General features: G+C 44.6%; 1 protein-coding gene across 1 annotated transcript in view; it reads left to right on the top strand.

Annotated features, from left to right (window-relative positions):
* The window catches only part of LOC106612253 (E3 ubiquitin ligase RNF157-like), a 32338-nt gene extending 17397 nt beyond the window's left edge, over positions 1 to 14941 (top strand). Inside the window, 8 exon segments of the mRNA XM_045723290.1 lie at positions 2477 to 2653; positions 2655 to 2710; positions 4216 to 4318; positions 4399 to 4507; positions 4852 to 5059; positions 11231 to 11279; positions 13117 to 13224; positions 14680 to 14941. Coding sequence (XP_045579246.1) covers positions 2477 to 2653; positions 2655 to 2710; positions 4216 to 4318; positions 4399 to 4507; positions 4852 to 4997 — 591 coding nt within the window. The 3' untranslated portion in view covers positions 4998 to 5059; positions 11231 to 11279; positions 13117 to 13224; positions 14680 to 14941.
* The last annotated feature ends 1971 nt before the right edge of the window (positions 14942 to 16912 follow it).

A 16912-nucleotide genomic window follows, 5' to 3' on the forward strand; every position in this document is an offset into this window, starting at 1 on the left:
TATGTAAATCTCTGACCCACTGGAATTGTGATACAGTGAAGTATAAGTGAAATTATCTGTCTGTAAACAATTGTTGGAAATATTACTTGTGTCATGCACAAAGTAGATGTTCTAACCAACTTGCCAAAACTATAGTTTGTTAACAAGAAATTTGTGGAGTGGTTGAAAAACAAGGTTTAATGACTCAAATCAAATTAAATTTTATTGGTCACATACACATGGTTAGCAGATGTTAATGCGAGTGTAGCAAAATGCTTCTGCTTCTAGTTCACCCATGCAGTAATATCTAACAAGTAATCTAACAATTTCACAACAACTACCCTTTACACACGAGTGTAAAGGAATGAATAAGAATATGTACATATAAATATATTGATGAGCGATGGCCGAACGGCATAGGCAAGATGCAGTAGATGGTATAGAGTACAGTATATACATATGGGATGAGTAATGTAGGGTATGTAACCATTAAATAAAGTGGCATTGTTTAAAGTGACTAGTGATACATTTATTACATCCAATTTGTAATTATTAAAGTGGCTAGAGATTTGAGTCAGTAAGTTGGCAGCAGCCACTCAATGTTAGTGATGGCTGTTTAACAGTCAGATGGCCTTGAGATAGAAGCTGTTTTTCAGTCTCTCGGTCCCTGCTTTGATGCACCTGTACTGACCTCGCCTTCTGGATGGTAGCGGGGTGAACAGGCAGTGGCTCGGGTGGTTGTTGTCCTTGATGATATTTTTGGCCTTCCTGTGACATCGGGTGGTGTAGGTGTCCTGAGGGCAGGTAGTTTGCCCCCAGTGATGCGTTGTGTAGATCTCACTACCCTCTGGAGATCCTTACGGTTGTGGGCGGAGCAGTTGCCGTACCAGTCGGTGATACAGCCCGACAGGATGCTCTCAATTGTGCATCTGTAAAAGTTTGTGAGTGTTTTTGGTGACAAGCCAAATTTCTTCCGCCTCCTGAGGTTGTAGAGGCGCTGTTGCGCTTTCTTCACCATGCTGTCTTTGTGGGTGGACCATTTCAGTTTGTCCGTGATGTGTACACCGAAGAACTTAAAACTTTCCACCTTCTCCACTACTGTCCCGTCGATGTGGATAGTGGGGTGCCCCTCTGCTGTTTCCTGAAGTCCACGATCATCTCCTTTGTTTTGTTGACGTTAAGTGAGAGGTTATTTTCCTGACACCACACTCCGAGGGCCCTCACCTCCTCCCTGTAGGCCGTCTCATCGTTGTTGGTAATCAAGCCTACCACTGTAGTGTTGTCTGCAAACATGACGATTCAGTTGGAGGCGTGCATGGCCACGCAGTTATGGGTGAACAGGGAGTACAGGAGAGGGCTGAGAACGCACCCTTGTGGGGCCCCAGTGTTGAGGATCAGCGGGGTGGAGATGTTGTTTCCTACCCTCACCACCAGGGGGCGTCCCGTCAGAAAGTCCAGGACCCAGTTGCACAGGGCGGGGTCGAGACCCAGGGTCTCAAGCTTAATGACGAGTTTGGAGGGTACTATGGTGTTAAATGCTGAGCTGTAGTCGATGAACATTATTCTTACGTAGGTATTCCTGTTGTCCAGATGGGTTAGGGCAGTGTGCAGTGTGATTGCGATTGCGATTGCATCGTCTGTGGACCTATTGGGGCGGTAAACAAATTGGAGTGGGTCTAGGGTGTCAGGTAGGGTGGAGGTGATATGATCCTTGACTAGTCACTCAAAGCACTTCATGATGACGGAAGTGAGTGCTACGGGGCGATAGTTGTTTAGCTCAGCTACCTTGGCTTTCTTGGGAACAGGAACAATGGTGGCCCTCTTGGAGCATGTGGAAACAGCAGACTGGGATAGGGATTGATTGAATATGTCTGTAAACACACCAGCCAGCTGGTCTGCGCATGCTCTGAGGATGCGGCTATGTATGCTGTCTGGGCCGGCAGCCTTGCGAGGGTTAACACGTTTAAATGTTTTTCTCACATTGGCTGCGGTGAAGGAGAGCCTGCAGGTTTTGGTAGCGGGCCATGTCGGTGGCACTGTATTGTCCTCAAAGCGTGCAAAGAAGTTGTTTAGTTTGTCTGGGAGCAAGACATGGTTAGCACTCCAACCTAAGTGTATGTAAACTTCCAACTTCAACTGTATATACAGCTGTAGGCATGGTGATTTGAGCTATCCGATTGGCCAGGGCAGTAGGCGCACTCGATTTAGCCACAGATCTCTCGGTCCACCGGGTAGGTGGAGTTTGTTTTTTCATACAGATGAAATGGTTCAAAATGGGAACACTTTGCCTATGCAGTGTGCAGGGCTTCTGAATGAAGTGCACCTTCCCGCCAACAGAGCAACACGAAAAAATGTAATCGTTTGGTGATCGACTTGTCGCGATCGACCAGTTGGTGACCGCTGGCGTATAGCAACATAACAGCTCATCTCTTTTTTTATGTTCTCTCTACCCCTGTCCCATCCTTCCTCTCTCTCCTTTCCCCCCACCCTCCCCCAGGTGTCGGATCACATTCCCCCAGGTTATGAGATCGTGTCCCTCCTGGAGGCTCTGAACGGGCCCCTGAGCGTGTCTCCCTCTGCCCCCCCTCTGCAGGACCTCTCTGTGGGCCACATCTCGGGGACCCTGCCCCCCTACAGCAGTGAGACCCACCCCGCCCCGGCACACTCCATGTCCCCCCCTGGACCACTCCAACTCAAGCCAGAGACTCAAACTGAAGAAGAGCGGCTCCAAGTAAGTGGAGCAAACACCTGGAGACATAGGTTGTGCACCATATTCCCTATAAAGTGCACTAGTTTTGACTCGAGGTCTGTTCAAAAGTTGTGCACTACATGGGGAGTAGGGTGCCATTTGGGATGCAGACACACATACAAACATACAGTACATTTGAATAGGAATGAATTTCCTATGACTTTTAAAGGTTTAGCTAATAGAAAATACACTATATATTTAAATGTATGTGGACACCCCTTCAAATTAGTGGATTTGGCTATTTTAGCCACACCCATTAATGACAGGTGTATAAAATCGAGCACACAACCATGCAATCTCCATAGACAAACATTGGCAGTAGAATGGCCTCACTGAAGAGCTCAGTGACTTTCAACGTGGCACTGTCATAGGATGCCACCTTTTCAACAAGTCAGTTCGTCAAATTTCTGCCCAGCTAGAGCTGCCCTGGTCAACTATAAGTGCTGTTATTGTGAAGTGGAAATGTCTATGAGCAACAATGGCTCAGCCATGAAGTGGTAGGCCACACGAAGTGGTAGACCACACAAGCTCACAGAATGTGACCGCAGAGTGCTGAAAAAAAATTCTCTGTCCTCAGTTGCAACACTCACTACCGAGTTCCAAACTGCCTCTGGAAGCAACGTCAGCCCAATAACTGTTCGTCGGGAGCTTCATGAAATGGGTTTCCATGGCTGAGCAGCCACACACAAGCCTAAGATCACCAGGCGCTGTGACAAGCGTCGGCTGGAGTGGTTGTAAAGCTTGCCGCCATTGGACGCCTTCTCTGGAGTGATGAGTCACGCTTCACCATCTGGCAGTCCAACGGACAAATCTGTGTTTGGCTGATGTCAGGAGAACGCTACCTGCCCGAATGCATAGTGCCAACTGTAAGGTTTGGTGGAGGTGGAATAATGGTCTGGGGCTGTTTTTCATGGTTGGAGCTAGGCCCTTTAGCTCCAGTGAAGGGAAATCTTAACACTACAACATACAATTACATTGTAGACGATTCTGTGCTTCCAACTTTGTGGCAACAGTTTGGGGAAGGCCCTTTCCTGTTTCAGCATGACAATGCTCCCATGCACAAAGCGAGGTCAATACAGAAATGGTTTGTCGAGATCGGTGTGGAATAACTTGACTGGCCTGCACAGAGCCCTGATCTGATCCCCATCAACCAACTTTGGTATGAATTGGAACGCCGACTGCAAGCCAGGCGTAATCGCCCAACATCAGTGCCCGACCTCACTAATGCTCTTGTGGCTGAATGGAAGCAAGTCCCCGCAGCAATGTTCCAACATCTAGTGGAAAGCCTTCCCAGAAGAGTGGAGACTGTTATAGCAGCAAAGGGGGGACCAACTCCATATTAATGCCCATGATTTTGGAATGAGATGTCCACAGATGGACACCTGCTACTATTCATGTAGTGTTTTTATGTCCGGATAAAGGGAGAGTTGTTAGAGTGTTTGCTGTGGTGTTTATGATTCTGACTGTTGCATTGTGGGATGTGTCAGGTCTCTCTCCCAGAATTCTTCGGTGCTGCCAGGGGAGGAGGGAAAGAAGTCACAACACAGTGAATCAGAGGTTCAGGCCTGCCGCCGGAAACAACAACTTGAGGTACACTGACATTCTGACACAGTTTGTGTATGCGTGTTTGTCTGTGTCCGGTGTATGTTTGACCTTACTCTCTGTTCCAGAGTGGTGTAACTTCAGAGAGTGAGAACCTGACTCTATCCTCGTCTGGAGCCATAGACCAGTCCTCCTGTACTGGGACACCTTTCTCCTCCACCATCACCTCCCCTGAAGGTAGTCCTGCTGGGGCTGTCAGGGGGTGGGCAGAGGGCAGTGGAAAATGTGTCCAATGTGTCAAATTATAAAACACTGTTAATTGACTCCTCCCCTCTCTCTCTCTCTCTCTCTCTCTCTCTCTCTCTCTCTCTCTCTCTCTCTCTCTCTCTCTCTCTCTCTCTCTCTCTCTCTCTCTCTCTCTCTCTCTCTCTCTCTCTCTCTCTCTCTCTCTCTCTCTCTCTCTCTCTCTCTCTCTCTCTCTCTCTCTCTCTCTCTCTCTCTCTCTCTCTCTCTCTCTCTCTCTCTCTCTCTCTCTCTCTCTCTCTCTCTCTCTCTCTCTCTCTCTCTCTCTCTCCACACAGACCCAGTGAACAGTAGCCTGGCCCAGTCAGTCATGTCCATAGCTTTCTCCCACAGCCAGCACTCTCAGATCAGCACTGACACCCTGTCCTCCATGTCTGGTTCCTATCTGGCCGGACCGGAGGGAGAGGTAGAGGGGGAGACATAGAGGGGGAGAAGATCCAGGACGCACCCATGGAGAGCCGGGGACCCTCACAGCAGGACGGGGAGGTGAGAAACATGAGGGGGAACAGGGGGATGAGAGAGGAGAGAGTGGGGTACTCCTAGAAAAATGGCTTGTTGTGATATAGAGAATACCCACCTCTCTTTCTCTCTGTCTCTCACTCTCTCAATTCAATTCAATGGGGATGTATTGGCATTGGAAACATACAGTGCCTTCGAAAATATTCAGACCCAAAAACTTTTACCACATTTTGTTACGTTACAGCCTTATTCTAAAAATTATTAAATAAATGTTTTTCCTCAGCAATCGACACACAATACCCTATAATGACAAAGTGAAAACAGGTTTTTAGACATTTTTACAAATGTATTAAAAATAAAAAACAGAAAAACCTTATTTACATTAGTATTCCAACCCTTTGTTATGAGACTTGAAATTGAGCTCAGATGCTTCCTGTTTCCATTGCTCATCCTTGAGATGTTTCTACAACTTGATTGACAACTTGACCTGTGTTAAATTCAATTGATTGGACATGATTTGGAAAGGCACACTCCTGTCTATATAAGGTTTCACAGTTGACAGTGTATGTCTGGGCAAAAACTAAACCATAAGGTTGAACGAATTGTCCGTAGAGCTCCGAGACAGGATTGTGTCGAGGCACAGATCTACGGAAGGGTACCATAACGTTTCTGCAGCATTGAAGGTCCCCAAGAACACAGTGGCCTCCATCATTCTTAAATGGAAGTAGTTTGGAACCACCGAGACTCTTCCTAGAGCTGGCTGCCTGGCCAAATTGAACAATCGGGGGAGAAGGACCTTGGTCAGGGAGGGGACCAAAAACCTAATGGTCACTCTGACAGAGCTCCAGATTTCCTCTGTGGAGATGGGAGAACCTTCCAGAAAGACAACCATCTCTGCAGCACTCCACCAATCAGGCCTTTATGGTAGAGTGGCCAGACGGAAGCCACTCCTTATTAAAAGGCACATTACAGCCCGCTCGGAGTTTGCAAAAAGGCACCTAAAAACTCTCGGACCATGAAAAACAAGATTCTCTGGTCTGATGAAACTAAGATTGAACACTTTGGCCTGAATGCCAAGTGTCACGTCTGGAGGAAACCTGGCACCATCCCTACAGTGAAGCATGGTGGTGGCAGCATCATGCTGTGGGGATGTTTTTCAGCGTCAGGGACTGGGAGACTAGGCGTGATCGAGGCAAAGCTGAATGGTGCAAAGTACAGAGAGATCCTTGATGAAAACCTGCTCCAGAGCTCTCAGGACCTCAGACTGGGGTGAAGATTCACCTTCAAACAGAACAACAACCCTAAGCACACAGCCAATACAACGCATGAATGGCTTCGGGACAAGTCTCTGAATGTCCTTGAGTGGCCCAGCCAGAGCCCGGACTTGAACCCGATCGAACATCTCTGGAGAGACCTGAAAATAGCTGTGCAGCAACGCTCCCTATCCAACCTGACAGAGCTTGAGAGGATCTGTGGAGAAGAATGGGAGAAACTCCCCAAATACATGTGTGCCAAGCTTGTAGCGTCATACCCAAGAAGACTCAAGGCTATAATCGCAGCTAAAGGTGCTTCAACAAAGTACTGAGTAAAGAGTCTGAATACTTATGTAAATGTGAAATTCCATTTTTTTTTTATACATTTTCAAACAAATCTATAAACCTGTTTTTCTTTGTCATTATGGGATATGTGTAGATTGATGAGGGAAAAAATGAATTAATCAATTTTAGAATAAGACTGTAAAATAAGACTGTGGAAAAAGTCAAGGGGTCTGAATAGTTTTCGAATGCACCGTATGTTTACATCGCCAAAGCAAGTGAAATAAACAATACACAAAAGTGAGAAGAAACGCATTTAAACAAATAAAAAACGATTAGAAATTTACAGTAAACATTGCACTCAAAAAGGTTTCAAAAAGATAAAGACATTTCAAGTGTTATATTATCAGCCATGTACAGTGTTTTAGCAATGTGCAAATAGTTGTAGTACATATAGTGGGGGGAGATAAATAAACAGAGAAATATTGGTGGTATTTAGAATGTTTGTGCTCCACTGGTTGCCCTTTTGTCATGGCAACGGGCCGCAAATCTTGCTGCTGTGATGGCACATTGTGGTATTTCGCCTAACAGATGTGGGAGTTTATCATTGTTGGATTTGTTTTCAAATAATTCTTTGTGGGCCTGTGTAATCTGAGGTAATGTGGTCATAATTTGGCAGGAGATTAGGAAGTGCAGGTCAGTTTCCTTTTGTGGACAGTTGGCACTTCGGAGCCAGGTCTGACTACGGCGACCTCTCGATAGCAAGGCTCTGCTCACTGGGTCTGTACATAGTCAAGAATTTTCTTACATTTGGGTCAGTCTCAGTGTGTACTGTGTACTCTCTGTTTAGGGCCAGATAGCATTCTAATTTGCTCTGTTTTTTGGTTGATTCTTTCCAGTGTGTCAAGTAGTAATTTTTTTGCTTTCTCATAATCTGGTTGGGTCTAATTGTGTTACTGGCCTGGGGCTCTGTGGGTTCTGTTTGTGTGTTGAATAGAGCCCCAGAACCAGCTGGCTGAGGGGACTTCTCTAGGTAGATGAGGGTTTGATGTGGAATGTGTGGGCATCGCTTCCTTTTAGGTGGTTGTAGAATTTAACAGCTCTTTTCCAGATTTTGATAACTATAGTCCTAATTCTGCTCTGCATGTATTGTTTGGGGTTTTGCATTGTATATAAAGTATATTTTTGCAGAATTCTGCATGCAGAGTGTCAATTGGGTGTTTGTCCCATTTTGTGATTTCTTGGTTGGCGAGTGGACCCCAGACCTCACAACCATAAAGTGCAATGGATTCTATAACTGACTGAAGTATTTTTGGGCCAGATTCTAATTGGGATGTCTAGTTTTATGTTCATTTTGATGTCATAGAGGGCCCTTCTTGCCTTGTCTCTTAGATCAGTCACAACATTGTGGAAGTTACCTGTGTTATTGATGTCTAGGCTGAGGTAGGTATAATTCTTTGTGTGAGCTAGGGCAACCGTGTCTAGATAGAATTTGTATTTGTTGTCCTGGCACCTGGACCTTTTTTGGGGCACCATTATTTTTGTCTTACTAAGATTCACTGTCAAGACCCAAGTCTGACAGAATCTGTGCAGAAGATCTACAGTGCCGTGAAAAAGTATTTGACTCCTTTCTAATTTTCTCTACTTTTGCATATTTTTGATACTGAATGTTATCAGATCTTCAACCAAAACCTAATATTAAATACAGGGAACCTGAGTTTACAATTAACAAACAAAAAATGGATACTTATTTGATTTATTTAAAGTAATTGCCCCCTTACACTCAATAACTGGTTGTGCCATCTTTAGCTGCAATGACTGCAACCAAATGCTTCCTGTAGTTGTTGATCAGTCTCTCACATCGCTGTGGAGGAATTTTGGCCCACTCTTGCATGCAGAACTGCATTAACACAGCAACATTTGTGGGTATTCAAGCGTGTACTGCTCGTTTCAAGTCCTGCCACAACATTTCTATTGGGATTAGATCTGGACTTTGACTAGGTCATTCCAAAACTTCAAATGTGTTGCTTTTTATCTGTTTTCATGTAGAATGGTTCCTTTTATTGAGGCAAGTCGTCCAGGTCCTTACTTAGCAAGGCATTCCCAAACCAATTACCACCACCATGCTTGCCCGTTGAGGTTCTTACTGTGGGGTGAAATGTTTGGTTTTCGCCAGACATAATGGGACACATCTCATCCAAATAAGCATATACAGTACCTACTCATTCAAGGGTTTTTCTTTATTTTTACTATTTTCTACATTGTAGAATAATAGTGAAGACATCAACACTATGAATTAACAGATATGGAATTATGTAGAAACCAAAAAGGTGTTAAACAAATCAAAATAGATTTTAGAATCTTCAAAGTAGCCAACCTTTGCCTTGATGACAGCTTTGCACACTCTTGGCATTCTCTCAACCAGCTTCACCTGGAATGCTTTGTCAACAGTCTTGAAGGAGTTCTCACATATGCTGGGCACTTGTTGGCTGCTTTTCCTTCACTCTGCAGTCCAACTCATCCCAAACCATCTCAAATGGGTTGAGGTCGTGTGATTGTGGAGGCCAGGTCATCTGTTGCAGCACTCCATCACTCTCCTTTTTGGTCAAATAGTCCTTACACAGTCTGGAGGTGTGTTGAGTCATTGTCTTGTTAGTCCCACTAAGCGCAAACCAGATGGGATGGCGTATCGCTGCAGAATGCCGTGGTAGCCATGCTGGTTAAGTGTGCCTTGTATTCTAAATAAATCACAGTGTCAGAAGCAAAGCACCCCCACACCTCCTCCTTCATGCTTCACGGTGGGAACCACACATGCAGAGATCATCCGTTCTCCTTCTCTGCGACACACAAAGACATGGCGGTTGGAACAAAAAATCTCAAATTTGGACTCATCAGACCAAACAACAGATTTCCACCGGTCTAATGTCCATTGCTCGTGTTTCTTGGTCGAAGTAAGTCTCTTCTTATTTGGGCTGCAATTTGAGGTGCAGTTAACTGTAATAAATGTATCCTCTGCAGGTAACTCTGGATCTTCCTTTCCTGTGGCGGTCCTCATGAGAGTCAGTTTCATCATAGCACTTGATGGTTTTTGCGACTGCACTTTCAAAGGTCTTGACATTTTCAGCATTGACTGACCTTCATGTCTTAAAGTAACAATGGATTGTCGTTTCTATTTGCTTATTTGAGCTGTTCTTGACTTAATATGGACTTGGTCTTTTACCAAATAGGGCTATCTTCTGTATACCACCCCTACCTTGTCACAACACAACTGATTGGCTCAAATGCATTAAGAAGGAAAGAAATTCCACAAATTAACGTTTAACAAGGCACACCTGTTAATTGAAATGCATTCCAGGTGACTACCTTATGAAGCTGGTTGAGAGTGTGCAAAGCTGTCATCAAGGCAAAGGGTGGCTACTTTGAAGAATCTCAAATATACTTTTTCACAGGACTGTAGGTGCTGCTGTAGGCCCTCCTTGGTTGGGGACCGAAGCACCAGATCATCAGCAAACAGTAGACATTTGACTTTAGATTCTAGTAGGGTGAGGCCGGGTGCTGCACACTGTTCTAGTGCCCTAGCCAATTCATTGATATAAATGTTGAAGAGGGTGGGCTCAAGCTGCATCCCTGTCTCACCTCACGGCCCTGAGGAAAGAAATCTGTGTGTTTATTGCCAATTTTAAGGCACACTTGTTGTTTGTGTACATTGATTTTATAATGTCATCATTTTCTTCTCCAACACCAGTTTCCATCAATTTGTACAGCAGACTCTCATGCCAAATTGAGTCAAAACTCATTTTAAATAAACAAAATGAGAAAAATGTGCTTTTGTTTTGTTTGTTTGTAAGGATGTTCAGGGTGTATACGTGGTCTGTCGTACTGTATTTTGGTAAGAAGCCAATTTGACATTGTCTCGGGACATTGTTTTCACTGCTATTGATGATACTGTAGAAGATTTTGCTGTTGACGCAGATTTCAGGGTAATCATTGGGGTCAAATTTGTCTCCACTTTTGTGGATTGGTTCCAAATATTGTGAAGATGCCAGAGCTGAGGATAATGTTGAAGAGTTTAAGAATAGCACATTTGAATTCATGGTCTGTAGATTTTATCATTTAGTTCAGTATACCATCAATATACAGGCCTTTTTGGGTTGGAAGTTTTGTATTTAGTCCTGTAGCTTATCCAATATAATTGGAGAATCCAATGGGTTCTGGTAGTACTTTTTAATAACTGATTCATTCTAAGTTTTGTAAATTATCATGTATACATTTCTGTTCTTGGTTCTTTGTTATATGGCCAAAAAGGTTGGAGAAGTGTTTTATCCATACATCTCCATTTTAGATAGGTAGCTCTTTGTGTTGTTTGAGTTCCAATTTTCCCAGAAGTGATTTGATTCTATGGGTTCTTCCTTCACATTGAGCTTTCTGACATGCTGTTCCTTATTATTTGTTAGTGTATTTCTGTACTGTTTTAGTGTTTCCTCATAGTGAAGGAACTACCCATAGAGCCAAAAGAACATAACTTCTCACTCGCTGTGTCAGAAGAGCAGGATTCAGAGGTACATATACCGTATAGTACCTAAACTATAGGAATGGCTATAGATGAAAAAAAAACATATCAAATATACAATACAAAATGAATCTGTCTCTCTCCTTCTCACAGGGAAATGATGTCACAGGGGAACACTGCCCCTCCCCTTCCCACAAGCAGGGTAAATAGGACCTCTCACCTATACCTCTCACCTCTGACCCCACTCTCAGCTTTACCCTCCTCACTATCTGGCCATGCTGGAAAAGACAGAAGTACGTGGCAGTCTAAGCACTAATACAATGTTACCCACTAATCCTAATTTAAAGCCTCACCCTAACTAACTCCTTGCCTAAGCCCTACATTGGGGAACAAATATCACCTGTACACTGCACTGTAAACCCCAATGTGCTGTCATCACAAAATGTACATGCAAAAACACAGATATTAAAAACAATTCCAAAAAATCTACCTACAGTAGAGCATGCTGGGGAAACAGTTCATTTGTTATTATAACTTGATGTGACTTCTCATTTAGTTTTGAGTCAGTACCACATATACATTTTAAGTAGTAATTACTTTTCATTGACTTTGAATTCAAATTACTAGAAGTATTTAACTAAAAAATGCCTCGGGGTTTACTCGCTCATCAATTCTTACAATATTTCCACTTTTGTCCTTTCTAACAAGGCCTTTTAGTCACTGACTAACTTGTTACAGCACCCTATCCTGTAAACTACCATATAAAGCTCATTATTAGTGAGATGGCAGGGTGTTTTAAGGGGTGCCATGCTAGATTCTCTCCACTGTAAATGATAATGTGGGCTAAAATACTGGTCACACTTTATTTGGCTAGTCCGGAATTTCCGTCTGTAGATGCTCGAACAATGGTCATACTATCAACAAACTACCTGTTGATAAGCAACTGCTTGCTAAGGCTAGGGTTAGGGTTAGAACTAGGGTGAGTACATAGTGAGTCGATAGTTTGTAGAGCATCTACATATGGACTATCCAAAAAAAGTTACAACACTGACCATCGGTGAAACCATCACTAATCATCCGTTTGCACATGTGCATTTGGTTCAGTTTGCTCTGTGTGTGTGTGTGTGTGTGTGTGTGTGTGTGTGTGTGTGTGTGTGTGTGTGTGTGTGTGTGTGTGTGTGTGTGTGTGTGTGTGTGTGTGTGTGTGTGTGTGTGTGTGTGTGTATATCTGTGTCTCTCCCTCTCTCTCTTTGTGTGTATATGTTTGGAGTCATATCCTCCCCACCTTTCCTTCTCCTCTGCTTTCCCTCCTCTATTCCACCATTCAAAAGTCAGATAAATTGGGATTGAATCTCTAACCCTGCCTCTCAGTGTGCCCAGAGTTTGAGTGTGTGTGAATATGCATGTGTGTGACCTCAGAGTTTGTGTGTGTGTGTGTGTGAATGTGTGTGTTTGTCCAGAGTTCGAGTGTGTGTCAGTGTGTGTGTGTGTTATTTATGAATGTGTGTTTAAATACTATGTCTGCATGTTTGTGTGTCTTTTGTGTGTGTTTGTTTGTGACATAATCTTAGTCACCATGCATCTTCTTAATATGCATTTTTCACCAGTCCAGTTGTAGTGGATGTGGGCATGTGTGGAGTGGTGAACAATAAACAAACAATGAATCAATTAGTTAATAAGGAAACCAAAGGAATCCTGTCTCTATATATGTTCATGTGCGTGTGATGTACATTTGCACGCGTGCATCCTCTGAGCCTGAGCCACATGCTAACCATCACCACATGATTTCACCCATGCCCTCTTTTACACACACACACACACACACACACACACACACACACACACACACACACACACACACACACACACACACACACACACACACACACACACACACACACACACACAAACAAACAAACAAACACACACACACACACTAGCATAGTCATCTAAAAGCTACTGACCCCCATCTACACCCCCCTCTCCCTCCCCCCTGCTGTGCCTGGCTACTGTTGTTTGACCTTTGCCCCCGCTTGCAGGTGGGCGGAGCAGGTGTCCAGAGTTGGCCAATAACAATCACGCCCTCTGCGACACACCCTGTATGCGGGGGCTGGACAATGAGCAGGTTCCCGACAGCCGATTCGCCGGTGAGTGGCAACCTACTGAACATGGACCAATCAAAGCTGAGACTGGGCATGGGGCGGGGGAGAGAGGGGCATGTCAGTGAAAGGAAATTAGGGAGCGAGGGATCATGGAGAGGAGAAACAGTGGAACAGAAGTCAGGGTAGAGAGACAATGGAGAGGGTGGAGCGAGAGGGAGACAGAGTTTTTAGTCAAACTGAGGTTCCTATGTTTCTAGCTGAGATTTTAATTACTATAAATGGAGAAAGTGAAGAGGGGAGAGAATTGGATTATATACCCCATAAAATGTCGGTCTACTAGAGTTGTTTCATCTCAAATGGCTCAGGAAATAGATTCAGTGACATTGAAGGAAGAAAATATTGACCGAAAATAAATGAGGCTGTAATTGGTGATCCATCCATACTAAACACAAGACAGTGCATCTTTCTCAGCAGTTAGAACAGGAGGCTTCTTTCTTCTCATCATCCCCCCATCCTTCACTGTCATGGTTGTTGTTTGTTCTTGTTGTTTTTCTCAGTAGTGGGTAGTTATGCACTCTCTTCCTCCTCTCCTCCCAGCAAAAAGCTCCTGTGTGTGAGAAAGTGTGTGTGTCTTTACATTTGTGTGTGAGAGCGTGTATGTGAGAGCATGTGTGTGTGAGAGTGTGGGTGTGTGGTTGTTCTCTCTGCTCCATCCCAGAGTTCCAAGTTCATGTTCAGTGTCTGCCAGCTCCGAGCCGCTTTGCTTATTGTCTGCGACTCATCCGTCCATCTCTCCCTCTCCTTTGCTTCTCCCTCGCTTGCTAGATGTCCTCTCTCTGCTGACTGAAGCAGGTTACAGTGAGGGAAGGGGAGTGAAAGGCTTTGTTTCTCTATGCAAAAGAGCAAGAGAAAACCCAGTGCAGTGTGTCAAGATCCAGGTGCTGGTTTTGGCAAGAACAACTAGTATCCAAAAACAGGTGTAAAAACTGCCCTTTAGCTTTGTTTCTCTAAGTCTGTAGCACTCTTAACATGGGTACTGTTTCTGTGGCCACCAACTCTCAAACGACTAGTCCCTGTTTTCCGGCCTTTTTATTCAAAAGCTCAGGCCGCAGAGTGAACGCAGAGATTTAGAGGTCTGGCTACTTGAGAGCATTCCCTATTTTAGTGGATGTCTGTTCTTTCAATGAAGAGATCGGGTACCACGTCGTTAACTCTCAAAAATATGTCTTAAAAGGAAGTCAATCTTTAAGGATTCTGCATAAAAAATATATATATAATAATTGCGAAGCCTTAGCTCCTCCCATTCCTGTAACTCCCAACATATTGCCCCCACTGCCCCTCACCTCGCTCCCTCTACTCTTTGTGGTTGTTGTCAGATGAATTCTCTGTGCTGTAAATGTGTTCTATTCTCTCTCTTTGTTTCTGTCCTTTATCCATCATTTAATATTTTCTGTCTCCTCTTCAATGCCCCTCCTCTCTCTCTCTCTTTCGGATGGACAGATGCGGACTCGTGCCCTGTGCACATTGAGGAATAGGTATGGCTATAGCTGTGGCTAGCTGATAGGTTAGAGATTGTTCACTAAACTTCGCGCTTTCTGCAAAACCGAAAGCGTGAAGCACCACATTTAATCATGGCAAGGCGACTGGAAACATGATTGAATACAAACATTGTAGTTATTCCCTCCGGCAAGGCAATCAAACAAGCAAAGCGTCAGTATAGAGACAAAGTGGAGTCGCAATTCAACGGCTCAAACACGAGATGTATGTGGCAGGGTCTACAGACAATCACGGATTACAAAAAGAAAACCAGCCCCATCACGGACATCGACGTCTTGCTCCCAGACAAATTAAACAACTTATTTGCACGCTTTGAGGACAATACAGTGCCACCGACTTGGCCCGCTACCAAAGACTGTGGGCTCTCATTCTCTGATGTGAGTAAAACATTTAAACGTGTTAACCCTCGCAAGGCTGCCGGCCCAGACGGCATCCCTAGCCGCGTCCTCAGAGCATGCGCAGACCAGCTGGCTGGTGTGTTTACAGTCTGCTGTCCCCACATGCTTCAAGATGGCCACCATTGTTCCTGTTCCCAAGAAAGCTAAGGTAACTGAACTAAATGACTATCGCCCCATAGCACTCACGTCCGTCATCATGAAGTGCTCTGAGAGACTATTCAAGGATCATATAACCTCCACCCTACCTGTCACCCTAGACCCACTCCAATTTTCATACCACCCAAATAGGTCCACAGATGATGCAATCGTCATCACACTGCCCTATCCCACCTGGACAAGAGGAATACCTATGTAAGAATGCTGTTCATCGATTACAGCTCAGCATTCAACACCATAGTACCCTCCAAACTCATCATTAAGCTTGAGACCCTGGGTCTCGACCCCGCCCTGTGCAACTGGGTCCTGGACTTTTTGACGGGCCGCCCCCAGGTGTGAAGGTAGAAAACAACATCTCCATCCCGCTGATCCTCAACACTGGGTCCCCACAAGGGTGCGTTCTCAGCCCTCTCCTGTACTCCCTGTTCACCCATGTCTGCGTGGCCATGCACGGCTCCAACTCAATCATCAAGTTTGCAGACGACACTACAGTGGTAGGCCTGGTTACCAACAACGACGAGACAGCCTACAGGGAGGAGGTGAGGGCCCTTGGAGTGTGGTGTCAGGCAAATAACCTCTCACTTAACGTCAACAAAGCAAAAGAGATGATCGTGGACTTCAGGAAACAGCAGAGGGGGCACCCCCCTATCCACATCGACAGGAAAGTAGTGGAGAAGGTAGAACGTTTTAAGTTCCTCGGCGTACACATCACGGACAAACTGAAATGATCCACCCACATAAACAGCGTGGTGAAGAAGGTGCAACAGCGCCTCTTCAACCTCAGGAGGCTGAAGAAATGTGGCTTGTCACCTAAAACCCTCACAAACTTTTACAGATGCACATTCGAGAGCATCCTGTCGGGCTGTATCACCGACTGGTACGGCAACTGCACCGCCCTCCAACGCAAGGCTCTCCAGAGGGTAGTGCGGTCTGCACAACGCATTACCGGGGGCAAACTACCTGCCCTCCAGGACACTTACAGCACCCGATGTCACAGGAAGGACAAAAAGTTCATCAAGGACATCAACCACCCGAGCCACTGCCTGTTCATCCCACTATGATCCAGAAGGTAAGGTTAGTACAGGTGCATCAAAGCTGGGACCGAGAGACTGAAAAACAGATTCTATCTCAAGGCCATCAGACTGTTAAACAGCCATCACTAACATAGAGAGGCTGCTGCCAACATACTGACTCAAATCACTGGCCACTTTAATAAATGGATTTAATAAAGGTATCACTAGTCACTTTAAATAATGCCACTTTAATAATGTTTACATATCCTACATTACTCATCTCATATGTATATACTGTATTCTATACCATCTACTGCATCTTGCCTATGCTGCACAGCCATAGTGCATCCATATATTTATATGTACATATTGTTATTCCATCCCCTTACATTGTGTGTATAAGGTAGTCGTTGTGAATTTGTTAGATTACTTGTTAGATTTTACTGCACTGTCGGAACTAGAAGCACACGCATTTCGCTACACTTGCATTAACATCTGCTAACCATGTGTATGTGACCAATAAAATTATATTTTATTTTATTTGACTCCCTGTAGACTGCACTACCTGTTATTAACCACTAGTAGCTGCATGATGTAGAGCAGTGACCT

The sequence above is a fragment of the Salmo salar genome, chromosome ssa01 (genome assembly GCF_905237065.1).
Source record: "Salmo salar chromosome ssa01, Ssal_v3.1, whole genome shotgun sequence".
Taxonomy (NCBI): Eukaryota; Metazoa; Chordata; class Actinopteri; order Salmoniformes; family Salmonidae; genus Salmo; species Salmo salar.